This window comes from Cydia splendana, chromosome 5 (genome assembly GCF_910591565.1).
Source record: "Cydia splendana chromosome 5, ilCydSple1.2, whole genome shotgun sequence".
NCBI classification, from domain to species: Eukaryota; Metazoa; Arthropoda; class Insecta; order Lepidoptera; family Tortricidae; genus Cydia; species Cydia splendana.
The window spans coordinates 12093606-12120671 of record NC_085964.1 but is presented as its reverse complement, the minus strand read 5'-3'; the positions used below and the strand labels follow the sequence as shown (position 1 = coordinate 12120671).

The 27066-nt window shown below is 36.8% G+C and overlaps 1 protein-coding gene and 1 long non-coding RNA gene across 2 annotated transcripts in view; one reads left to right on the top strand and one right to left on the bottom strand.

Annotated features, from left to right (window-relative positions):
• The window catches only part of LOC134790710 (serine-protein kinase ATM), a 41776-nt gene that overhangs the window by 12937 nt on the left and 1773 nt on the right, over nucleotides 1-27066 (bottom strand). Inside the window, exons 2-19 of the mRNA XM_063761616.1 lie at nucleotides 26579-26675; nucleotides 25758-25922; nucleotides 23894-24123; nucleotides 23404-23502; nucleotides 22946-23179; nucleotides 22398-22525; nucleotides 21064-21297; nucleotides 16667-17763; nucleotides 16131-16552; nucleotides 15599-16057; nucleotides 15054-15380; nucleotides 14239-14792; nucleotides 13747-13918; nucleotides 12966-13206; nucleotides 1937-2178; nucleotides 1455-1720; nucleotides 778-988; nucleotides 38-323 (exon numbers count right to left, since the gene is read on the bottom strand). Coding sequence (XP_063617686.1) covers nucleotides 38-323; nucleotides 778-988; nucleotides 1455-1720; nucleotides 1937-2178; nucleotides 12966-13206; nucleotides 13747-13918; nucleotides 14239-14792; nucleotides 15054-15380; nucleotides 15599-16057; nucleotides 16131-16552; nucleotides 16667-17763; nucleotides 21064-21297; nucleotides 22398-22525; nucleotides 22946-23179; nucleotides 23404-23502; nucleotides 23894-24123; nucleotides 25758-25922; nucleotides 26579-26675 — 5464 coding nt within the window. The remainder of the gene's footprint in view (nucleotides 1-37; nucleotides 324-777; nucleotides 989-1454; nucleotides 1721-1936; nucleotides 2179-12965; nucleotides 13207-13746; nucleotides 13919-14238; nucleotides 14793-15053; nucleotides 15381-15598; nucleotides 16058-16130; nucleotides 16553-16666; nucleotides 17764-21063; nucleotides 21298-22397; nucleotides 22526-22945; nucleotides 23180-23403; nucleotides 23503-23893; nucleotides 24124-25757; nucleotides 25923-26578; nucleotides 26676-27066) is intronic.
• LOC134790715 (uncharacterized) lies at nucleotides 4134-7155 on the top strand. The gene is made up of 4 exons (XR_010144211.1): nucleotides 4134-4443; nucleotides 4832-4906; nucleotides 5666-5758; nucleotides 6819-7155. It is a non-coding gene; the product is annotated as an uncharacterized LOC134790715 (long non-coding RNA).

Here is a 27066-nt window from a genome sequence, read left to right as displayed (position 1 = left end):
CACATTGTAAAACCCCAAAATATAAACTAGAACTCACCTAGACAAGTTAGACAATCAAACTTAACATCGTTAAGCTGATCATTTTCCGGTAGCGACTTAATGTACTGGAGAGCCAAATGGTGCATGCCAGACTTGTACAGCGACCTCACAACGCCTAACTGCAGGTCCGTTGAAGGACTGCCAGACAAGGCGATGTCGTGAGACAGTAGAGCGTCCGAGTATTGGCCCGTGTTGATGAGGTGGTTACGCTTCTCTTCTTCGCTTGTCAGATGCGCTGTGCCGCAGCCGTCGACTGCATCCATTTCGCCGATAGATACGAAACACTGGAACGGGAATTCAATGGTTAATTTGGCGACTGCTGCAGATCATGCTGCATAATATCGGACTATTGACGAATATACCTAAGGTACAGAATTCTGAAATGTCAAACAAGTTACGAATAGACTGATCTCTAATAACGATAAGCGACACCCCAGAGACAGTTTTGTAAACCGAGCCACAAGCGAGTTTCACAATAAGATAACGCGAAGGTTTGATCCCAAGTTATGTACAGATGTAGCCTTATCTATGCTGATAATTGACATGGTCTTCCATTTGTTCTTCAACCCTATAATATAAAAAGTTCAAATTTGACCATAAGTCTTATCTTCCATTATGATTACAAATTTCTATATTTTGAGACCATCCCGCCCCCCGTACGCTATCTCAGCTTCACGTTTAAAATGGGCGTAAGTCAAACATTTCAAGCATGAAGTTTTAATCAGTATTCTGTCGTACCTTTCTGAAAATCCTCTGAATATTGTCACCACCATCCAGATTGGTAGTGCGTTCAGGTGAAGGCGGAGGAACGCCGGCGTTCTGGGCGACGGCCCAAAGCTCCCCGTAATATATCGCCACCAAGTTCTGGTCGGCCACGGAAGCCGCCCAGGCCACCTTGTCGTAGTCCAGCCTCAAGTAGTTCAGTGCGTCCACTGGGGTACGGTCAGGGCTGGAATAAGTTCACTTTATCAAAACCAGGGCGTCATTCGAGAATCACTTGCGCATTGCAAGTACGTCTATCATAATAACTACATAATGCCTTTCGTAAATAGGCGCATTAGTGACGCATTCGCCAGATCTGGACGTATCTTAATACATTTTAAGGAGATTATATTTTAAAGTACGCAATTTTTCGCACATTTTCGCCTTTCCCGTACAAAAGAACTTTGCCAATATAGAGTAAAGTAAAGCGAACAGGCATGTCAAAAGTTGTTTGTCAGGTCATAATAATGTTGTGCTCCAAGCCCAACTTCAAGTAAACGTAGCGCAGCTGAACCGATTCTTCCATATAATAACAGACTGCCGCCTTTTGTATAGCGATACACGTAGTACGTAGTGGCGGTTAGGTTAAAATTTTCCGTCAGTTTTGTTTTGACACTTAGATACATCTAACATAGTAACGAACAAACACTTACCGCGACTTATAATGAGTCCTCTGAAGACGTACGAAATTAACAATATCAATCATATACCGAATAATCATTTTGCGATCATGGCCAATCACATTTGAGCTGCGGTTACAGCGATCACCACTGTTGTCGATTTCAGCATCGAAGTTCATGTTCCAGATGTATTTAAAGAAATTGTTTATTTGATCGCTGAAGATCTGTATGTGTGTTTCGGGCGATGAATAGAGAAGTAATCCGACCAAGCCTGGCAGTATGTCCTGGCAAATTGTTGGCTAAAATGAAAGAAATACAACTGTTGAAGTAGAGCATTATATACAAATTAGTAAACAGGTTCTGTTGATACAATACATCGCTTATGGGCTGATTGACTGCCAAAAAAATACTGCCTTCGTGTTTTCAAGTAAAGTTTATATTGGCTGACTTGCCCAAGTAATTTTGGCGTACGTGACATTTTTAAACAAGCAAGGAATATCGTAAGCTATTCATACCTTAATTTTGCATACTTCTTTCAGAGTTTTTATATAATTTGTATCTGATACCAGCACATCAAGTAACGCAGTGGTTATCCTAGCCAACCACTGGATGTGATCTTCCTTGTCTTTTGGGATCCAAAATCCTACATCCGAGCAGTTTTCTAACATACGGCTGCTGAGTTTGAAGACTGAGTTGGCGATACCGCTATTAGGCGACAAGAAGGGCTTCAGTAGTTGGACATTTACGTCCCCTAATTCTGTAAATAAATAAGTAGAGATACACCATTTTACAACTGCATGTCAATGAAAGCAGATATGAGCATGAACGGGCTCACACACAAGACGACGCCCAGGATCGCGCAAAGTGGAGGAAAGAAAGTAGGAAAGCGGACCCTGGCAAGGGCCGGGATAACGCTATAGAAGAAGACACAATCTTACAACTGCGCACCTCTCCGAGTCACTCTTAAGACGCAACGCAAGAAACTTCGGCACTTAGGCCACATTTGTGTACGTTATGTCTAATGAGTAATGTGACTAGTGCACGTTATTTATATTTAAGCTTGAATTAAATACTTTGGTCAATGTTGCAGTTGGCTGTTGAACTTGGTATCGGTACGAAAAAAGGCCATCAACTCCATAATTCGGCTGTCATTACATGACATGTGATATCTGTATGTACGACAATTGGTTCAAACAAAACTAGGGTTTCTCGAGAATTCTCGAGGCGAGAAATCTCGAGAAATTTGACTTTCGGCGAGGCGGGAAAAAAAGACTCAATGCCTCGAGAACTCGAGAAATAAATCTCTTGTCATAAGTAAAAAGAAAACACGCGTATAACACTTGATGTGTCTGTAGTGTATTTCTTTGGGTAGTTAAATAAATGTAAACAATGTTTTTTTTTTACATTTATTAGTTAACCAACTAAATAAAAAACTGCCTTGATCCGTCGCCTATCGTTCTGGCTTCAGCTGATTTTCATGTTTTGAAACTTTTGAACTACTATTATGTGTAAATAATTCGTCTCGTTTTAGGTTCATAACTATACTTCGTTTTTTTAACATTAGAAAAAAGGTAAACAATCTTAAAGTGTCTTTTTATTGAAAAACGCTATTAATACTATTAAAAAAATCGTTAATGTAAATCAGGGGTCTCCAAACTTTTTTACCTGAGGGCCATATTGCGCCTCAGGCCGCGGGCCGGATTGGACCGCTGTCGGCGGGCCGGATTGGAACGCTTCGCGGGCCGGATTTGGCCCGCGGGCCGGGGTTTGGAGAGCCCTGATGTAAATGATCGTATATGATTTAATTGTTACATACCATTTGCCGTAACTTATTCTTCATAAGTTTTTCAATAAAAAGAGACGTCAAGATCGCTTATCTTCTATATAATGATAAAAAAAACGAATTATGGGGCCATTTAATAACAAATATTACAAAACTAGATTACTTTTGATAAATCTAATCATCTCGATATAGGTATTATCCTATTAGCAAAATAGCACAATTTTGCCAGCTTCATTGTTACGTTGAGTAAGTACCGGTGAAGGGGTGGGCAAAACCGTAAAAAAGAGGTGTCTTTGTCGAAATAGTTTGGTCATATTATGGCATATGGAGGTCTGGAAAGTGATTATTCCTGTCGAAAATACACTCAAGTATTGGATATTGTAATCGTTATGTGTCTGTCTGTTATAATGAAGTCTAGAAAGTACATTTCATAACTAGTTTTAATAAATACTTATATGCATTTTATTCCATCCGGACAGAATTTTACGACAGCATTTTTTTTTAACTTACTTGTAAGACCTTTGTCTATTTTCTAATATAACAGTTTTCTTCCAAATAGTTGTAATAGGGGTTGTAGACCCAAAACCACCTAGTGCCTACGATTATTCGTCGGACTACGATTGCTCTGTCATATTGCGCAGGCGCTTTTGTAGCGTAAGGATAAAATTATTACACGAATCTATACCATGACATAGAATAGTGTACTCTTTTAAAGAAAAATCTAATATAATGCTTAAATTATTCTAAAAAAAAATAAAAAATGATCTAAATTAATTTAGTAAATTACATGGATTTCAACATACTTTGATTTTAAAAAGTTTTAGATTCTAGATAAAGCATTTTCTAGCAAAGAAAGCGACGTTGCAAGTTCGTGCATTGTTCGAAATCGCCACGAGCGCTTTGCACTGTTGCCAGACTGGTTCGTTGTTTGTTGTTTGGATATTGAGAAAACTTGTCAATCTTGCTTGACATTGTGTTGTCTATCGTTCCACGATTCCGTATGAGTTAGCGTGTATTCCTTATTGTTTTATTCCTGTTACTTGTTGTTATTTGTTATTGAACTTAGTGTTTTGTGTGATGCAAGTCGTTTCGTACTAACGTACGTGTGCGTACGTACTTTATGTTTGAAAATCCCTTAGAATGGGGAACAAGAAGGGACGAAAATCTAGTGCATCAGTGAGATTGAAGCGAAAACGAAAGCAAACATGCTCCGGAATGTCGTTACAAAGCTGCTGCACAGTAAGTACCTACCTACAATAACATACTTTTACCTCTCGTGACATGGATCCGTGCGTGAGAGTATTGTTTTGATTATCAAGGTTACTTTCAATGATCAGTTTTAACAGGCCGCATACTAGGGGTTTAGTCTAGCAGGCCACGTTTCATAGAATTAGACCAAAAAAAGTCTGCAGCGATTTTGATAGCCAACGCAGTGCAACTAGTGCAAGTGCTATTTATAATTACATATTTTCATAGAAGTTTGACGTTTACTGATCAATAACAAGGTACAAAAGAAGAATTTCCTTGTCATCCTTATGTCTTGCCTAACGAAATAAGAATCTAATGATGTCGTTAATTGCATGGAATCTTTATAGTATAGCTCAACTACACTTTATTCTTCTTCCAGGCCACCTGATGCACATGACCAAATTGACAGTGAAGTGTGTCAATCTGCTAAAGAAACCACAAATCAACCTGAACCGTAAGTTTTATTTGGATGAGTAATAATATTAAGTAAGTACTTATGTTTAATTTTACCTCACAGCCAGCTTAGCCTGCTTTTATGCTGGCTTGCTAGCTAGAACCAAACTGGTGGTACCCGCAGATCATCATACCTTACCCACATGTCAATATTTAACAAATTCCTTCCAGCATGGATACAATTGGAACCATACTAGTAAGCCTCCGCTGTCTATTTTGTGTGTCCATCTGTCCATGTGAATGAAAGCAGTATGTCATGAACCATAATATGTTCATATTTGAAGTTTTCAGTGCGTTTCTTCTGTTCTTACTTACAAATGATAATAAATTGCATTAGGTACCATAGTGTCTGTAGTCAATAAGTCGGTCAGCAGTTAAAAATTTCTGTAAGGCAGATACAGATGGACTGCAACCTAACTGCAATTTGTGTATGAACTGCACGCCAAATGCAATGTCAGCATGCAGTTTCCACACAAGTTGCAGTTGTGTTGCAGTCCGTCTGTACCGGCCCTAAGCAGTTTGTTTTAAGTAATACAAGTAAATGATTTTGTGAAATAGGTCCATGTCTGGTGGCTATGTAAATACCTTCAGTCCCAATATCTATCTGTAATTTAATTGAGTTGACTTGTTTTAAGCAGGAAATTGTAAATAAGTCAAATTACAAACATGTTTTGGTTTGTCATACATGGAGTCGGACACATAATGGAGCATGATGGTTACTTGTTTGATTACGGCTTGTTTATATTTTTCATTGTTACAGATCTTTTTCTGCTTATGTAGACTATTTGAGTGAAGACACTGAAGGAAATGATTTTAATATAACACATGAAAATATACCTACTGGCCCTGAACAGTAAGTAAAGATTTTATTTTATATTTATTACATGGGTTCAAAACATTGACATATATCTAAAGACTGGCCTTACACGGGCGATAATTTGTGAGTGACACTGCTGAACAGCACCATTCTTAGTGTAATGCCCGTATGGGTCTTTAGATATATTTAAATGGTTCAAAATAAGTGAATAATTGTATCCCAACAATAACATAAATGTGAAATGAGAGCCAAGTCCAATATTAAAAATATGACTGTCGTTTTTAACTCGCCGACAAAATAATTGAGATCTATATGGGTGCCAAGTTCTGTGCTGTGTAGAAAATCCTGAAATTATAAAGGATTTGACTTGGCTTTGATTTTGTAACCTTCTCTGAAAAAAGAGAACCTATTACTTACAAACTACTTAGTACATTTTTCTTCCTCACTCTGTATAGAATATGGCCGGTGAGAACCTTTAAGTTTTTGTGATCTCTAAAGCCTCCTCTCCATATCACGATATGAAGACGGGGCTTAAGATGTGCCTTGACTCCCTTCTCCCAGTGAAGCGATATACATGTGAAACTGTATTTGTATGAAATATTTCTATAAATTTATTTCTAAAAGGTAGGTTTAATTAATTTGTTGCTTTTTAGGGTTCCGAACCCAAAGGGTAAAACGGGACCCTATTACTAAGACTTCGCTGTCCGTCCGTCCGTCCGTCCGTCCTGCCGTCCGTCCGTCCGTCCTTCCGTCCCGTCCGTCCGTCCGTCCGTCCGTCCGTCCGTCCGTCCGTCCGTCTGTCTGTCACCAGGCTGTATCTCACGAACCGTGATAGCTAGACAGTTGACAATTTTCACAGATGATGTATTTCTGTTGCCGCTATAACAACAAATACTAAAAACAGAATAAAATAAAGATTTAAATGGGGCTCCCATACAACAAACGTGATTTTTGACCAAAGTTAAGCAACGTCGGGAGTGGTCAGTACTTGGATGGGTGACCGTTTTTTTTTTTTGCATTATGGTACGGAACCCTTCGTGCGCGAGTCCGACTCGCACTTGCCTGGTTTTTTGTTAATAATTTTCTATAATTTCAGTGGCCATGAAACAAAATATGGCAGGAGGATTGTAAATGTGGACCAGTTCTTTGACAAGTTGCAAGAAATATCATCTCATGGCCCTCTCAATTGCGGATTAAAATCAGTTCAGATCATATCATATTAGAGACCCAGCCTACATAAAAGAAGCCATTCATGAGAAAGAGAGGAAGAAAACATCTGCGCCACCAAGAAAAAGAAAACTAGCCGCTGAAAACAGTGAAAACATACGCCCCCCCCGCCGTCGTCGTAGAAATAAATAAACGATGAAAACTGGTTTATTTGTATTATTCCAAATATAACATAATAGTGTTCAAAATTACACAAAGAAAACCGAGATGTTGGTTTTTATTTTAATGGTTCTGCTAGGTAATGCAAAAATGTCATTATTAAATATTTTTCCAAACTGCTTTTATTATGTGTAATTCTGAACACTAGGAACTTTTTAGGGTTCCGTACCCAAAGGGTAAAACGGGACCCTATTACTAAGACTTCGCTGTCCGTCCGTCCGTCCGTCCGTCCTTCCGTCCGTCCGTCTGTCTGTCACCAGGCTGTATCTCACGAACCGTGATAGCTAGACAGTTGAAATTTTCACAGATGTATTTCTGTTGCCGCTATAACAACAAATACTAAAAACAGAATAAAATAAAGATTTAAATGGGGCTCCCATACAACAAACGTGATTTTTGACCAAAGTTAAGCAACGTCGGGAGTGGTCAGTACTTGGATGGGTGACCGTTTTTTTTTTTCGTTTTTTTTTTGCATTATGGTACGGAACCCTTCGTGCGCGAGTCCGACTCGCACTTGCCCGGTTTTTTATTTTATTAATTGCCTTTCCATGCCCAGTGGCGAATTTGCAGTCTTGGTCGCCCTAGGCCCCAGGCCCTGAAGTAAGTACAGTCACGCTTTGTGATTGTTGAGCCATTTAGGCTCCTAATGGTCTAAGATCCCACATATATGGTCGACCTTCACTAATCTGTCTGGCGGATGAAACTATGAAAATATGAAAGAAAATATGTTCCAGAACATAAATAAATAGGGTTGCCTAAAGAAATATGGTCAAGGCTATTTTTAATAAATTTTTGAAAAAAAAATTTTTAGGCAAATTTCAGCGATTTGTCTGACGAACGAAATAAGTTTCAATGGAAAGTATACAACTTGTACAACATGATTTATGTTACCTATCTTTTTCCGGTCACTATTATGTGGTTGCCGTGTTTAAAGAGGTGATTTTATATCTATAATTGCACTCATCTGTCTGACGCTTGAATTATACATCAAAATGATGGTAATTTTATTGCAAATACAATGGTATAGGGTTGCCAGGCTTTTAATTAAAATAAGAAGGGAAGACTTTTAGCGATAACTCATAAACGGCTTAACTGATCAAGTTTGTTTTAATTTTATTTGATTGAGTTTTTTAAGCACTATTTTCAAGATTTTTTTCATATTTTTTGGACAGGTGGTTCAAAAGCTAGAAGGAAAAACCTTTTTTTTTTCTTTCTAAACTATTATTTCCGAAATCATTCACTTTATCAAGAAATGTTGTTTAAAGACCCCTATTTATTTTGAAAGGCCTATCCAACGACATCCCACTCTATGAGGTTGAATCAATAAAAAAATTGTCACACACATTTTGTTTCTTTTTTGTTTTACAGTACATTTGAACATTAAGACAGGCTCGTAAACTGATATTTACATTTACAATTATGAATTCATCCGGACTAAGTTGAAATGAGAACCAAGACATATTTTCGGCAAATGAATGTAGGATCTTTTAATTAGTGGAAATTTCCATAGAACATGAAGCTACAGGAATAAAAGCTTCAAAGTCCTGATATGACATGATAAATGCATCATCTTTTTCATATTTACAGTTATGAAATGAGTAAACAACTGCGACCTTTTCCATATTTTCGGGGGTAAATCGGGTTCTATGATGATCAAATATCCACTTGTGACTAGAAAACGATCGTTCTACATCAACTGATGTTAACGTCGCGTATTCTAATATTCTTTCGAATTGCTGAGAATTTGCCATGGCTCTAACCTCTACGAGGTCCGGATTTCTATAGAGTACTTTATCCAATTTATCTTGAACTGTTTCAGGGCCGAAACATGTAAAATACTGTCTAATTTTGTCTAATATACGGAAAGTTTGCTTTATGGATATGTTGGTACATTCTAACATTGTAATCGACTCGACAATAAGTTCATAGTTATCCTTTCTAAAACTTAGCTCTCTTTGGATATTTACGCTCGACAATGCGGCTTGGGCTTTCGATATTGCGATAGCTTCTCTGCTATTTAATTCAAATATAACTCTTCTTATTTTTTCATAATAAGTTTAATAATAGAAAGCAGCACTCAGCCACGTACCCCACCTCGTTATTACTGGTTGCGGGGGTAATGGCACATCGGGAACCATCTCTTTAAATAGCCTCGTTCTTTGTGGCGATTTGAGAAATATATTTTTGACGTTTGAGACCAAAGTGTTAACTTCGTCATGCTCAGATCTTATTTCTTCTGCAACTCGATGGAGTGCGTGTGCTAAACACGTAACATGTTTCATATTATAAAAAGTTCTTTTTAAAATTTTGCCAGCAAGAAGCATGTATGCAGCACTATCCGTGCAAAATATCAAAAATTTATTAATGTTCTGTGTATAGTCATTTTGCCACAAAAAAATTAAACTATCTACTACTAATTTAGCAATTGAGGATCCATTCACCTTTTCTATTACTTTACACGACAGCAAATACGGTCTGGATGGAAGCCCTTGCAGTGATTTTACAATTACATTAACGACACAGTTTCCAGCAACATCCAAAGTTTCATCTACAGAAAGCCACAGGTACGAATTGTTTAATGCGATTCTTATTTTCTCTATGACTGGGGTATAAATTTTTTGCAGATAATATTTTCTTAACAGAGATTCATCTGGTAATTTTTTATTTGAGCAATTACAGCAAATATGCTTTTCCATAAATTTACGAAAGTTAGGATTACTGAGTCTATTCCAAGGGATGTTACAGTTGATTAGAAATAAACAAAGGTCTATATAGAAGTCACTTGCAATTCCAGATTTCTTTTTATGCTGAGCACTTTTTATCACTTTGAGCACATTGTCTTTTTTGAGCTGAGTAATAGAAAAATCACAAACAGTACATTGTATAACTGACCGGTCGGGATCATATTTTAGTTCCTCGTGGTCTTCTATCCAGTTCTGTACAAAGTTCCAGTGGATTTCGTTTGATGAAGAATACTGTTGATATGTTTTAAAATAAATGTATGTTTCAATTGGGTGAGTTGTACTTCACAACTCAAGCACACTATAGCAGATTTTTCATAGTCATATTGTAAATCGTTGTATGGCTCTATCCATGCCAAAATTGCAGCTATTTCTGGGTTAGGCATACCTAATAATTAATTATGGAATATTCCACGACGTATTTACCACTTACAGATATAAATAACTACTACGTTTGCAATCACCAGTGATTGACACATGATGACAAATATATTAATCAATTTTATCAGCGGTCAGTACCTACATGACATTAGGTCTTTCGCAGCGATGTAGTTTGTATAGTTGTATGTTAAAATAGTTGAAGTTATGAATTCATAATGTAATAGAAAAATATTTTTTTATATAATTCGATTAAGATAATATACACGACCGACCGCTCTAAAGGCATTTTAAGATAAATTAAATAAATGAGTATGAGTATGAATATGAGTTTACATTTATGGCAAATGTCGACTCCATAGCTTGCTATTAGTCTTACCATGCGATAAAAACTCCGATGCCTGCAAATGACATCTTACAACGTAGGTATCACACGAAAAAAAAAGAAAAAAATGTATGTGACCATTTTTTTCGCTTCAACCCTGTAATGTGACATGTCGTTGGAATAAATACGGTTTTTTAGAAAACATTTTTTGATAAAGTGAATATTTTAGGAAATAATCGCCTCAAAAGAAATAAAATGTACGGAAGGATTTTTTTTTCGTGGTAACCCTATAGTGTGGGATATTCTTAGAAAGGTCTTTCAAAATGAATACGGGTTTTAGTAGAACATTTTTTGATAAAGTGAATATTTTCGGAAATAATCGCTTTGAAAGAAACAAAATGTGTGTGACAAATTTTTTACCGTTTCAACCTCTAGTGTGGGGTGTCGTTGGATAGGCCTTTCAAAATAAATAGGGGTCTTTAAACAACGTTTCTTGATAAAGTGAATCATTTCCAAAATAATCGTTTAGAAAGAAAAAAAAAAGGTTTTTCCTTCTAACTTTTGAACCATCTGTCCAAAAAATATGGAAAAAATCATGAAAAAAATAGTGCTTAAAACTCAATCAAATAAAATTAAAACAAACTTGGTCAGCTAAGCCGTTTATGAGTTATCGCTAAAAGTCTTCCCTTCTTATTTTAATTAAAAGCCTGGCAACCCTTATTTATTTGTGACCGGATTTTCGCAAGCAACCCTATACCATTGTATTTGCAATAAAATTACCATCATTTTGATGTATAATTCAAGCATCAGACAGATGAGTGCAATTATCGATATAAAATCACCTCTTTAAACACGGCAACCACATAATAGTGACCGGAAAAAGATAGGCAACCTAGATGATTTATGTTGTACAAGTTCTTTCCATTGAAACTTATTTCGTTCGTCAGACAAATCGGTAAAATTTGCCGAAAAAAATTTTTTTTTCAAAAATTTATTAAAAATTGTCTTGACCATATTTCTTTAGGCAACCCTATTTATTTGTGTTCTGGAACAGATTTTCTTTCATATTTTCATAGTTTCATCCGTCAGACAGATTGGTGAAGGTCGACCATATGTGGGATCTCCTACTATAACTAAATTGCTTATTCAATACGTACATGTCCAATTTAGCTAGATCCCTAAATGGATCAACAATCACGGAGCGTGACTATACTAGCCGCCCCTTTCTCAGCACCTATCATATTATTTATAAACTGCCGTCTCTAATACCTGGCCACCCTAGGCCCGGGCTTTAGGGCAAATCCGCCACTGACCATGCCTGATATAGGGGACAAATGGGAATAGTATTATTCTCATCGGTCGCTTATACCTACAGAGCCGAAAAAAATATGGGCTCTGAAGGGAATCTACCTTGAAATGTTGAGATAGCTCAATTTAGGTACAATTAGTACCTTTTTAACATAAAAAAAAAACTGAATACAGTTTTACTAATACCTACAGCAAAATTAAATAAAAGAATGTTTCCTTTACGTAAAATAAGCTAAGTATTATAAAGATTTAAAAGGTACTTCCAGGGCCCATAGATTTTTTATACCATGTATAGAGTTGACCTAGGGAAGTCTGCAACGATTTCGATAGCATGCAGAGCAAGTGTTATTTTATACGTCATAATTTATTTCATAAAAGTTTGACATTTAAAATAACACTTGTACTGCGTGTGCTATAAAAATCGATGCAGACTTATCTTGGTCTGACTCTAGTTGTTAGATCAGCAGTCGATGTGGAACAGAAACATTTTATTTTATTTCACATTTATTTATATTATCTTACCTGTATAAGCGCCATCTGTTCATTGAGCCGCGCGACTGTTCAACAATAGTCGCAATAGCGCTATGGATCTTAACTCTTGAATAAATACAGAGATGGCGCGCAAATCAAAACCAATCGATACAGACATCCAAGGACACTTGCTTTACTCTACACCGTATTACGTAGTAAAACTTCTGTAAGTTTGTCACATCGAGTTAAATGAATTGCCTAATAAAATACTATATTGTGGTTTGTATACATTTTGTTAAATAAAAATAACTAATGAAAATAATGAAATACACTATAGCATAATATACCTATCACATCGCCGCGCCGGCGCAAGCGCCTGCACCTATAGTTTTTCTTGTTTGTTGTTGAATTTTTGATCATTTGTAGTAACAATAAAATTACCATTTGTTTGATTGTTGATCTAACCTACAACTCCTATGAGTCTAATTTGCAATAAAGCAAAAATGAAAACAAAAAACAGTGTTTTTTAAAACTTTCAAAATTTCTCGAGATACTCGAGAAACTCGAGAAATCGTGGTCGAGAATTCCCAAAGTCAAAAAACCCTAAACAAAACCTTCCAATTTCTTGTCTTACCTAAAGCATCTTTTCCTTCGCGATATTTAAATATATCACTCAAAGCCGCAACAGCTTTATTAGTAGCTGCTGGATTGTCATCACAGAGAGCCTCGGAAAGGACCGCCATGACGGCGAAAGCGAAGCGCTGTTTCGGCGGTAGATGTATCACCCGCTTCGTGTCCGGTGGGGGCACTGTGACGATGGTTTTTAAGTCGTATGTGCCGATCTCTGCCAAACAGTTGCAGGCTTCGATTATGATCTGTAAGAATACCGATTTACCTATTATGTCATAAAAAAAAATTATGTGTACACTGAAGAACTACTTCTAGTTTAAAATCAAGTCTTAAGTCTTTATACGGCAGAGGGAATATATTTCCCACCAGATTTTGAAATTTATTTCAAAGTGATAGGGTTCAATTTTGCATAATTCCTGACAAGGGTGTCTTACAAAGAGTTAAATGCGGAAACCCTCTAAAGCGTACTCACTACCTATGGCGAAAGATACATAACATATTTCAACATCAAGTGGTTGGCTGGATTTTTGACGTGATTTGAGTAAGCTGTCGCCATTATTTAAATTTCATTTACAGAAATTAAACCTGATTCTCTTCTAAAGTTTTAAGACTAATAAAGAAATTTGGTACTCCTCAAAAGTTAGTTTGTGTGTTAATAAAGTGTTAGTTATGTTTTGCCAATAAAAATGTTTTACAACAATTATCGGATACCTCTAAAATGTGAAATGCACTCGTCGATGGGAATCCCCGGAAAAATTGACTAACATGATAAAGTGATTACAAACCTTATCATCAGACGAAGATTTCATAATGTTGGTGAGAGCGTAAATGACTTGATGTATGACGCTCGTTTTGCATTCTTCAGAAAAATGCTTGGTATTTAATTCCTCGCACAGTTTGTTGACGTGATTTTTGTTCAACTTGACGAACTGGCGTAGGTTGCTTAAAGCTTCATGGCTGGAAAATGGCGTGGGATTATAATAAGATTAAGAACCATTGATTGATAAAGGAATTTGAATCAAAAGGGTAGCAAATGTCATTGCGCCAGTACTAGACTACGTTGTATATAATACATAGATATATATAAATAATTATAAAACAGAAGACTTCCATAAGTCAGAAACAAATATTTGTAATAAACACACAAGTGAATGCCCTTACCGGGATTCGAACCCAAATATTTACAGTTACACTGTCTCATTACCCTTCACGACAAAAGAGGGCGATTTCTGGTATTATTTTACACATAGTTACAAAACATTATCAATACTAGGTACCTCGGGCAAGTTAGAGTAAAACTATACGCTTTGAGTCTTTCAGAGAACTCCACACTTGAAGCACAAGACAATACCGCTCCATGAGACGCATTGCTGAAATCTACCACGTCTTCATTCTGTCTGAGAGTCTCTTTCATATCCACAGGTAAGTATTTTAACAATCCTTCGCATTCTTTGTCGAAACCTTCTTCTTTTTTGATCAGCAACACTGATAAAGCCTTTAGCATCGGTTTTCGGATCAGATCAGCAGATTGCGGCGAAAGTCTCGTTAGGACAATCTTTAGCGATTGCGTCAATACGCGCAATTCGTCTTTGTTCGTGGAAGATTTGATTGCGTGAGTGAGATGATTGCATGTAAAGTTGGCAACAAACGCGTCCGAGTCAAACCCTAGAGGAACAAACTCGACAAATGTAATGAATGAGTATAAGGACATCACTCGGAATTCGAAAACTTTCGTTTTGAGAACATTTTCCCATAATTTGAGGAGTATGTCGAATATCGTGGTGGCTTGGTCTGTACACAAGTACTGCATTATATTTCCGTCAATCCATTCCTGTAAAAAAAAATATGCGTCTAACATTGTATTGATAGTGAAACAAAGGGTTTAACTAAGAATTCTGAGCTAGGACAAAAAGCTTAGCTGAAAAGCGTTGTGCTGCTTCTGCTTCTCTATTTTCAGAAAATCGGTTTTCTTCCTGAGTTAGGCTACGGAGGCTATCTCTCTAAGGCAATAATTAACTCTTCACTGAATAAATGTAAAACATATAGAAGCGAACTATGAAACGGGTGAAATAATATAAGTAATATAACTCACACCAACACTTCTCAATATCGAACTAAACACAGCCTTCGGATACAAGTAAGACTCTGTATTTGCTGGTATATTCACTCCAAACATCTCTTCGACACCCGCCTGGTCGCGCAAATGCATCGCACTCATCAGTAGTAGCTCTGGCATCGTATCCGCAATCAAGCAACTCCATTTGTCACTATCCAGTATATTTCTCGTGGTTTTGAACATTTTATCGGCGTGCTTCGTATATTGACGGAAGGCGTGTTGGTCAGGTCCCGAGAAATTAAGACTGTATTTTTCCGTCACAATGTATGGTAAGCATAACACTATCATGTTGGGGAAACACATCTGTAACAATGACGTATAATACTTGTTAGTAATATTTCTTGAAAACGCTTAGCAAATACCATATATTCATCATGAGACTTAAAAAATTACGAGTACTACTTATGTACCGTCATTGACACGTTTAAAAAAAACCATTGGTAAGCCTTATTGCAACGCGATAAGATCTACCAATGCTCAGTTATACGTGTTAGTGTTTTTATAATTAAGATATATTTTACCTCTATAATGCTTTTTTCACTTTTGCGTAATTTGAGTTTCATCTTATTTAAAAATTTGCTCTTCAGCACATCACCTTCATTGTTCCACAAAATATCTGCCGCTATTATCCATTTCATGTGTTTTTCCAGAAAACTGTCTACATTTTGAAAACCTAACACTTCGAACGGCAATTCTTCAATCTTTTTGTTTTTCGATATCCAGAAATGAATGACGGAAACTACGTTGTCGTCAAGGTAGGCATCAATGTCTCCGCACGTCACCGATTTCGTAATTTTATTCAAAAATGTTTTTACTAATGATGTATCCAACGATTTCTCCGTCTTTATAAATAGAAGACCAGTAATCACTCTATGGATTGATGAGTGTTTTGATTGCGCTAGAGCGAGGAAATTATGCAGAACCGTTAAAGTACGATTTATTGATTCATCTTTTATTATCTGTTCATTTGTATCAGATACCTGAAAGACGTATTAAGTTAAAAAAAAATTATAAAAAAATGTACACAAGATTTATAAAATAAAAAAAACATACATTTATAACAAAGATCTCCAATAGCCCCGTAAAATAAGCTTCTATATCAGTGTCAGTAAGGTTATTCGTAATCACGTCCAACAGATAGCAGGTGTACAAACGTAAGCTGTGTGTGATGCCTTTCATCTGGTCCACTAGGGCATCTCGGAAGATGTTCCCCATGTCGTTATTATTATTATTATTTAATTCAGCCATTCTGGCGACGCATTTCATGATCAGAGCGGCAACATGGGGAGGGTAGTACAACTTTTCGCAGCGTTGCAGGTACCCTTTGACCATAATGAAGCAGTTTTGCTTCATATTGTTGTCTAGCGTCCACACGCGGTCCAGAATGTCGAATAAGATGTGTAGTATTGTCTCAGTTGCTTGTGAATTTCGAAATAACGCTCTACACATATTGCTCAGAAGAGAAAATACTGAGGCTACAAAAAAAAAGAAAAAAAATTAAACAAATAAAATCAAATTGAAATCCTTGTGATAGACATGCCTATTTAATTCACTGTAAGTACAAAATAAAATATCATAAATGAACCTACCGAGGGGACATTCTTCCACGCTTTCTTCAATCAATATTCTTATGCACTGGAAGGCACATTTGACGTCCCAAGGAGACGTTAGCTCATACAACGCCGGGTCTAATATAAGCTCGAAAATATCATCTCTATATTCAGAACTCTTCCGACAATATGCTGCTAGCAGCCAGATACAGTTGTGTTTTGTAGCGCTAGGGTTATAATCAGAGTCATTTTCGTATTCGTCTTCATCTTTAAGTTGTTGTGCGCTCAGTATTTCATTTATGCTCGCGAAAAACTCTTGATCGGCACAAGAACGAACTAAAGAGTTCACTATTGGATGATAGTCTGTAAGCCAGAGATCCTGCATACATTGCAACAAATTTGTCTTATCTCTGGCGTCTTTGCTCTCTTTAAGCATTTTAGCCAAGGCCCGAGACATGGTTTTTAAGCCAGTTTTCAAACAAATATACAACTGGCTTTCTTCAATCTGAGATTGCATAACAGGGCTAATTTGCGAAGTAACGTCCATGTATGCGATAATTACCCGGGCATACTGGATAAACTCCAATGGGCCAATCTCGCGTCGATTTAACTTTTCAATATCACCAGTAATTTCTCCCTGTAAATGTTCTTGTACTAATCTGGCTATTTCAATGTTCATTTCCAAGGATTGGAGAACGTTTTTAGGAGTTTCCTTTTCCTTTATTATATCAAGATCTCCTATACTAAATAGAGTATCTTTTCCCTTGGAATTGAATAGTATTTCATATAAAGGATCATTGTGTTTCTTAGGGATACTTTCTTGGAAAATGAAATTCTCGTTTGCAATAATGCGTAGGAAAAAATGCCTTACGCGTTTCACTTCTAATGAGCTTATACTTCCCTGAAAAAGCCAAGCGAGGCACTTTTTCCTCTCTTGTTCGTTACTACATTTGCTATAATATTTGTGATACACACAACATAATGTTTTTATGCTTGAGTCTGTGACCGGCATTCCTTTCTCAAAATATAATTTCAATAATGGCTGCACAGTTTGAAATTCAAAGTTGTACAATTCAAGCAATGTTTGCATTATAGTATGTGTCGCTTTATGAGCATCGTTAATAGATGAGGAGTTCCTGTAAAAAAATATACAGTAAAATCTCGATAATCCGGCACTTCGATGGTCCGGTATACCCAGTAATTTCGGCACTAAAATTGGGGTACAAATGATCATTCTATAGTATGTCCTAATTTACTATGTGCGCTTACATTATCACACTTCAATCTCTTTATAAATGGCTAAGTTCCAGATAACAGTAAAATTTTATATTAATTTTGTGTTATAGTTATATTTCCACGACATACTAAAAAACACATCAAAATACCATAGTATAATAATATACTCCGCCTGGTACTCTATTCCGAGATTCGCGTATGACCTAACTGACACGGGCCTACGTCATCATGCTGTTTACAAGTTCTCAAACTTTAAAATGTGGGAGAATTTTAACCAACGGTGAAAATTATTTTAACGGCATTAATTTTAAGTTATTCATGTAGAAACATAGTAAAATAAAACAAATCTAATGTATTAAATTAAACTTTATTTATCTATACGAGACAAACGTTTAAAAAACTAATTCACAGTTACACATTAATTACCAAGCTTACGACGTGAAAAGTTTGGAAAACACTGCGACTGCTGACACTGAGCGAGAAGGAAATAACAATTAACACGCGTTCGACAAAGATGACGGTCAGGGCATGAAGTTATCTAGATCCTAATTGTCAAATGTGACAGCGCTATCCTGTGTTGCCAGTAATGTAAACAGAATTACCCGAACGTCTGAAATTTCTTTCGTGAATCGGAAGATATTGCTAACGAATAATTAAAAATGACGTGTTATTGTAAAATTTAAGATAAAATACATTATAAAAGAAAATTATAAAATTATAAAGAAATATTTTAACTTATTAACCATAGCTATAATGTACCCATGTAACATGTTATGTTGAAATAAAGTGGCAATGTTCTTGTGACGTAGGCCCGTGTCACTCTGGGAATAGAAGACCATGTTTTATTAGACTATGCAAAATACTATTCAGATTTGCTCTAACTTCCAGTAATCCGAATTTTCCAGTAATCCGGCTCTCTTGTGTCAGCATTAGTGCCGAATTAGTGAGATTGTACTGTAGGTGTAGCATAAAAATTCTACTAAAGTACAAAAAAAATTAGTCATTATGCCCATTCAATGCTGATGACGCAATATCGTATCCTCAGACTAAGCGGGCGGGGGTTATTTTATTATTGTTGAACTTTCGGCGATATTTGTTAATTATGATGGATGCTTGTACCAAGCAATTTGGTGGGATACCCGGTTACAGCAATATTGGTCCAAATAATAATAATTTGGTAATTTATTCTAAGCTTAATATTGGTCCACTTAGCGGCAAACCATATTCTGGGACTGTATTCAGGCAATATTACGGAATTATAAAACACTTACAACATGGGATAATATCAAGCAATAAGCTAGTGTCCGACCGAAACATGTTTTTTTGCCGAAACCGTAACCGAAACCGAATGTTCGGCTTTGGCTCTAGTTTCGGCCGAAACCGAAACCGAAGCTTTTGTAGATTTGTTAAAATCGTTGAAAAAATGTCATAAAACCGCTTTTACACACATATCAAGGGGCTGTCAACACACAATGTCCTTGAAATTGATGTTACTTAAGCAGTTTTTTTAAGAAAATTACTAGAGTTAGACCAAGATAATTCTGCAACGATTTTGATAACACATTATTTACACGTCAAAACTTCTATGAAATTATGACGTATAAATAACATTTGCACTAGTTGCACTGCGTATGCTATCAAAATAATTGCAGAATTTTCTTGGTCTAACTCTATTCATTCACCAGTCAAGTCAACATGTAGATACAGGGTCAATCAAAAAAGCGAGCGCAGCGAGCGCGAATTTTTTGATGACAATATCCCAAGGCCGGGTACCTATCTTCACCTGGGCTTAAACGTCCGAAGTGCCTCAAGTGCCCCAGTGAGGCGAACTTTCATGCGAAGTCAAAGCCGTGCTTCAGGCTTCAGGATAAGTAGTTGAGCACAGACTCCAACCAATGTCCATTGTATTAAAAAGCGAGATATTTCCTTGAGCGCTGGTGGCCTAGCTAGCGGTAAGAGCGTGCAACTTTCAATCCAAAGGTCGCAGGTACAAACCCCGGCTCGTACCAATGAGTTTTTCGGAACTTATATACGAAATATCATTTGATATTTACTATTTGCTTTTCGGTGAAGGAAAAATATCGTGAGGAAGCCGGACTAGTCCCGATAAGGCCTAGTTTACTCTCTGGGTTCGAAGGTCAGTCTGATGGCAGTCGCTTTCGTAAAAACTAGTGCCTACGTCAATTCTTGGTATTAGTTGTCAATTCGACCCCAGGCTCCCATGAGCCATGGCAAAAATTCCGGGATTACGCGAGGAAGATGATGAGTTTTTTTTATTATTCCATTGCCCAGGCCCAGTAACAAGCGACAGTACTATCTCATTTACTCCGATACAATTAGACAATGTGCGCGTTATAGGTATTAAATTAACAGCCTCTTAAGACTGCGTGGACCGTCTAGTGGCGCCCTCATTAGTGGAATTGTGTTTTATAATAAACCAATTAATTTCTGTACCTATACATGAATCAGTATATGTAGGCACATATTAATATTGTTGTGCTACTTATTCCTCAACTTTTGGTCTTTGTCACATAGGTTAGTTTCATAGTACGAAGTACTATTTCGTAAGTTTCGGCCCGGCCGAAAGTTTTTTGGCCGAAACCGAAACTACAGCCGAACCATGATTTTTTGGCCGAAACTGGCCGAAACCGAAACCGAACCTTCGGTCGGACACTAGCAATAACAAAAATACTGGAGAAATAAAAACGCAATGAGGAGTAATATTTTAGTGGTCCGATAGATGGCGCTGCCAGTTAAGGGCAAAGAACTTTATCAGTTTTATAGGGAGCGTGCATGAACTATAGGGGGCAGCACAGGAGCCGTCAGATTTTTGGCGTGAGGCGTAAATGTGAAGTTTATGCTCCCGATGTAGCCCACAAGATGGCAGAACCTACTATGCACAAGAAAACGTTCGAGAACGATAGATGGCAGCACTTGCTTTGACTATGTACGTGTTTTATGTTTCCGATTCAGGCCACAAGATGGCAGACCCTCCAACGCCCACTGTCACTGTCACATATCGTCAGGTGACAAGCAAAAGTCACTAATTACTAAAAAAATTAAACAAAAATCGACCTTCTTTTAGTACTAATAGGGTTCACTATGGCTATGAACTTGTGGTGGTACTTAGTGAGTTTTGCTTTTCACCTGACGATATGTTTCAAGCGAAGGCACAAACACCTAAATTAATGTTTTCTCACCTGACACAAGAGTTCCACAACGCCACCAAAGGCTCGGTCGTCAATTTCTCGTTGTTACCTGGCATGTTAACTAAATTCTTCAAAATTAAACAAGCAAATTGCTCAAAAATATTCCAATAACTCTGCATATTATTGTTTGAGACTAAATATTCAGCAACACCCAGTAAAACCACATATTCCGGTGCTGTTACATGCCGGCCATAATCTTGTATGTAGGAGCATATAATTCCAAGCCTGAAAAATTGTTTTCTAACTTTTCTCAATATCAAGTATACACGGTGGCCAAAAAATAAGTGCATTGCCGTTGCCAGGGAGGTTTTGGGATTATACTGAGCAACTTTTACTTTGGGACCAACCCCGAAATCGCGAAAAAAAAATTACCCTCCCATAGAAAATGGACTAGCCAAAATGTATAAAACACCCAAATAATTTTTCGCGATTTCGGTGTTGGTTCCATAGTAAAAGTTGCTCAGTATAATCCCAAAACCTCCCTGGCAACGGGAATGCACTTATATTTTGGCCATCCTGTATAAGAACTTAATATTTTACCAATTAAACAGGTCTAAGATTGTAAACAATTCTAAAAAAAATAATCCTAATACTTTGAAATAGAGTTTAAGTTTGGTGGGAATATGATTTGAAATTGTACTTATAATAGCTAAATCACAATTCCTTGGAGACAAAATATTTTTCATTATTATCAATAAGCCATAATTTTCAATTAAGTTTCCAAGACAGCTCAGTTTTAGGAACAATATAAGTAGGTAATAGATTGAATATTGGGTAACTTGGGTAACTCTAACTCTACTAAAACATAAGTATTATAATTAAAAATATTTATAATTAAAAAAAATATATAAAAATTATAAATTATATATTATCCTGCCTATCCTAACCTATGGTGCTCAGACATGGTCATTAACTGAGGCTTTAAAGTCCAAACTCAAGGTTTGCCAGCGAGCGATGGAGCGCAGTATACTGGGTGTTCGCAGGACTGATAGAATCAGAAACACGGAACTGCGCTCCAGAACTAGAGTTGTAGATGTAGGTGTCAAGACCGCTAAGCTTAAGTGGGACTGGGCTGGACATGTCTGCCGCATGCACCCTGAAAGGTGGGCCAAAATGGTTACGGAGTGAGATCCACGGAACACCATAGATGGTGCTAGCCGGAGTGCAGGCAGACCGAAAAGGAGATGGCGGGACGACTTGGACGCATTTTATCTGGATTGGCGGGAAACTACAAAATACAGGGTTGAGTGGAGGAAGCGAGGGGAGGCCTTTGCCCAGCAGTGGGACACTTAACCAGGCTAATAAAAATTAATAAGTAATCATACCATGGCACATGATTGGTCCGTAGCTCATCTATCAGATCAGAGAAGCATTTATAGTTGTTCAATGAAATTCTCTGTCTCTTTGAGGAATTCATTGTTTCATCAGCAGATTGTGAAGGCATATTCAAAATCTAAAAAAAAATATTCAGTCGAAAATGAACCGTTGGATAGGGAAATTGTCACTTCTATAGAACGTGAAGTTGTACGTACAGAGGGCCTACCGCGTACCACGTTCGACGTGTTGCCTCTCTGTCGCACTTGTAAATTCGTACGTAAGTGTGATAGGGAGGCAACACGTCGAACGAGTTTCGCGGTAGACCCTCTGTTCTATAGAGCGTCAATCGCAGACCAAGGTCTTGCTAATAAAATATATGCCTTCGAACGAAACCAAAATTCAAGATAATTTCATTAAAATTTATACAATGATACCTAGACGTAGACGGTTGGAGACAAATCATCAGGCCTACAAAAGCAAGTTCCGTGAAACTTAAGGAATTATTGATTAAGGGTAAGTATGTTTAAAGAGAAAATGGAGATTTGTAAATACTTACCTGAAAATATACTGATGCGGCCAACGTATAATAGTACTCGCAATATTGAGTTGAGTCATTGTGCTTTCTTAATTTTTGCAAATAACTCGCTTCCAAGCAAGTGATCTCCATGATACTGTTCAAATATTTGTTCCAAACGTTCCAATTATGAGCAAGGCTTCCATTCTCTCCTTGATGTTTCCCTTCAGGATGATGTAGAAGTACTATGAGATGTAAAACCTTGAAGACAGAAGCCTGAAAATTAATTTGATATAATTTTAAAATAGAAGCCAGATTTAGACATTTTCATGTACAGTCAGCAGCAGAAGTTGCTAAGCGAGCGAAGTGTTCATAATTACCTTGACGCGCTCTTATTCTCTTAACAATAAAGTCGCGTCAAGTACATTTTGAACACCTCGCCCGCTTAGCTACTATTGCTGCTGACTATATACGTTTTAAAGTATGTATTTGAGTCCTACCTTCTTCCTTTGGTCTGCATTTTGATCATAATATTTTAAGAGTAAGGGTAGTGTAGCCTCTGTAAATTCACACATAGTCAGTCGGCCCTCAGATGAAAGCTAGAACATTAAAAGAAAGTGTATTCAATAAAAAGCACATCAGGGTGGTCCCGTTGTGCTGACCACGTTGCTATCAAATACATCTAAAACAATAACAACTGTATTATAGTGAAGTTAGACCACACTTGAAAAATATGTCAACGCGACAAGACAAAACATACGCCAAAATATCTACTCTATTTCGCATTGCATAAGATTCTTTGACCACTGGCACACTCGCAGTTATCCTATCGTACCAATGCTATAGAGTATAGTGTGTAGAATTTCTTGATAGACCTTTTAGTAAACATGATAAATAATATGTACTGTTATATCTAATTGCAAAATAAATATTCATTATAGGTAGGTAGGTACTGATAGTTGTCAAATAAACAAAAACTTGATATAATACCTTTTCTAATAGTATACTTGTGATCTCAGTCACAGTCTCCTGATTTTTTTTATCACTCTCTATTCTATGGAAGTATTTCTTCAGTTGTGGCAGAGCATTTCTCAATGGCACATCGAATTGGGTACAACTAGCTGCCTTTTTGATGACACTACAGGTCAGTCGCAACAACGTGTAAGTGTCGAGTTGTGTGTGATTTGTTAGAGATGACTTGACACTTATTTCCAGCAAATCTGCAATCAAGAAATGTAAAAAAAACACGCGAAATACACCACACGCCTGAGCTATACCTAATTACTGTTTATGGTTTCATTGGTAATATTCCTATTTCAAGTTTTGTAATTGCGTCTTTACAACAAAAAATAAAGTCATTATTAGCCGCCGCCCGGGACTGCGTCCGTGTAGAATTTGTTGAACTGCCCCCTTATTCCCCCTTAGGCCCTTAGTTTTCTCCTATTAAATTATAATCCTGATTACACCCCTCTCGGTGACGTTTTCCCACTAGGGTAGAAATTAGTTCAGGCAATTATTAATAAACTTTAACATTTGTAATATTAGTACGATAACAAGTATCATTACGATTGAGTGGCGTGTTTTAATTCACGACTTTATTTTGTTCAGATTAAGGTAGAAATTGAAACAAAATTAACTAAATTAAATATGTATGCTTGCCTAAGCAGTAAACTAGGAAAAAATTTTTTAATTATTAATTACACTGTCTCTTTGTATTTTGAAATTTTTGATAGGCCATATTTGACTGAGTGAAGGCAAATAATTCCATTTTAACTTAGAAAAATTCTTTGTATGTCCAGAATCCAGATGTTCTCGTCTATACGTGAAATTTGTTTTTAATACCACATCGGTGGCAAACAAGCATCCGGTCCGCCTGATGGTAAGCAGTCACCGTAGCCTATGAACGCCTGCAACTCCAGAGGTGTTACATGCGCGTTGCCGACCTTTCAAAATCCTGTAAATTCCTTTTTTGAAGAACACCATACTGTAGATGTAGACCCTCGGGAAAACCTCGGAGGGGAGCTCATTCCACAGCCGGAGCGTCCGCGGGAGGAAATTCCTCTTAAATCGCACAGTAGGTACGCGACCATTTAGGTTCTAGTGAACCGATAGGGAGCGAGTTTCCAAGCCGATTCTCGTGATTTTCGGTAAGCAGATAATTATTCAGAATTATTTTGTCGCTACAGTTTTAGGGAATGAAAGTGGCGGACCCATGGGGCTTCGCAAGGTCTACAGTTCAGAGAGCCACTAGTTTAATCATTGTCATCAAAACCTGATCCGCATACAAGTGGGCAATAATTGCGTTCATATTTCATGTCATTGATTGATTGATTGATTAAATAAAAATGTGTTTGACAAGCATTCACTTGTAATTTAAACATATGCTTATTTAATATGCAGTATTATAATCCAACAGGTCAATAATTTAATTCAAATGAGTATTCCTTATAAATTCACACTTTTGTTGTCTCCTTTATTACTCTTGGCACTCTGTCAAAATGAATTTGTTTAAAAATTCACAAGTGAATGCACACAACATGATCATGATGATCATGTTTAGTTTATTTTTATTTTCGAGATGGAATCTTTCGTATCTGAACCTTGTAAAAGCCCAATGGGTATTACAATGTGCAATGTATCAATCTAACTAGAACCTTTCTTAAATTAAGTAAAATACCTTTTGTTTCAGTGTTCTCTCAAACAAACAAAATTCATCCCAATTTACTATACAACAATTTCAAATTAAAAAAGAAAAAAATTGCATGATGTATGGTGGGCCTTACAAAGTTCGCAACTTTAGAAATTTTACTACCATTAATTTAGTTATAGAGAAGAGAAACATGTGTGTTCTTACCTTCCCATGTTGCAGGTGTTATAAAACTCACATAATGTTCATATGGCAATACATGTTTGTACAGCAACTGTAAATACGCATCTCCGATGGCAGTCGCCATGCGTTTGTCTTTCAACACAAACAAACATGCTTCCATTACTTTCTCACAGCTGATGTATGCCTGGCCTGCCAATTTATTAGTACATTACAATACAAGTGCAGAAAGTAGGAAATTCTCAACGAGTGGCGATAAATTCAAACACAACTGAAAGGAGTTTTTTAAATCAACATGAGTTGTGAATTACCCTTTCGCACATGTATTGTACGTTTTACAGTACATATGGCCCTTTAAATTTTCGACATACGCACGAATACCGCTAGTTACCGGACTAGGGCGGTAAATTAGCGCCATATGTATTGTAAATAACTTTATAGGAGGTAAAATATTTCATAACCCTGTTTAACCTGTTTTACATAAATTATGTAATGCTACCATAACTTTTTCCATAATACTCTGAGTTTTTTTAAGATATATAGTAAAAAAGAAATTCAAAGTAATCATGAAATCAGATATTTATCTAATATAAAATAAATAAATAAACTAGCCCCCTTAATATTAGCCTACAAAAAAGACCTTTGTATAGGTGATTGAAGTAAGGATAGTTACCATAAAATTTGAAGAAAGTGTATGTCCATCTCTATCACTCTACTAACTACTATACAATATACATATAAGAGACAAGGATGAAGATAGACAATTTTCAAGCTATGATTTTCCTGGTAGCCCCCAAAGGCAGCTTACTCTATTAATTTTCATAGTTGCGAAAATAATAAATTTTTACCTTTATTGGATCCAGCCAAGCACAAGTGCAATAATGATGTGCAAAGAGGTGCTGTGACATTGAAGAAAGTTTTTGAAGTCTCATATTTCTCCAATTCCTGTTGTCACATAAACATAAACAAATTTTAAAAGTAAATACAATGTAAACACCATATAACATCACTTGATATAACGATTCACTCCCTATAACGTCGACAATTGTTGTCTATAGTTAGAGTAATGAATATGAAAGTAAAGACTTTCATATTCATTTCTCTCTATATAACGAAAACTCTCTACATATAGGGAGAGTCTGCCATCTTGTGGCCCGAGTCGAAAACATATGTGCACATGTACATCGCCAAAGCTAGTGCTACCATCGACTGTTCTCGTCGGTATGTTTCCTTGGGCACAGTAGGTTCTGCCATCTTGTGGGCTACATTGGAAGCATAAACGACACATTTACATATAGTTCATGCACGGGGCCTGTAGCGTCAAAAAACGTGCAGT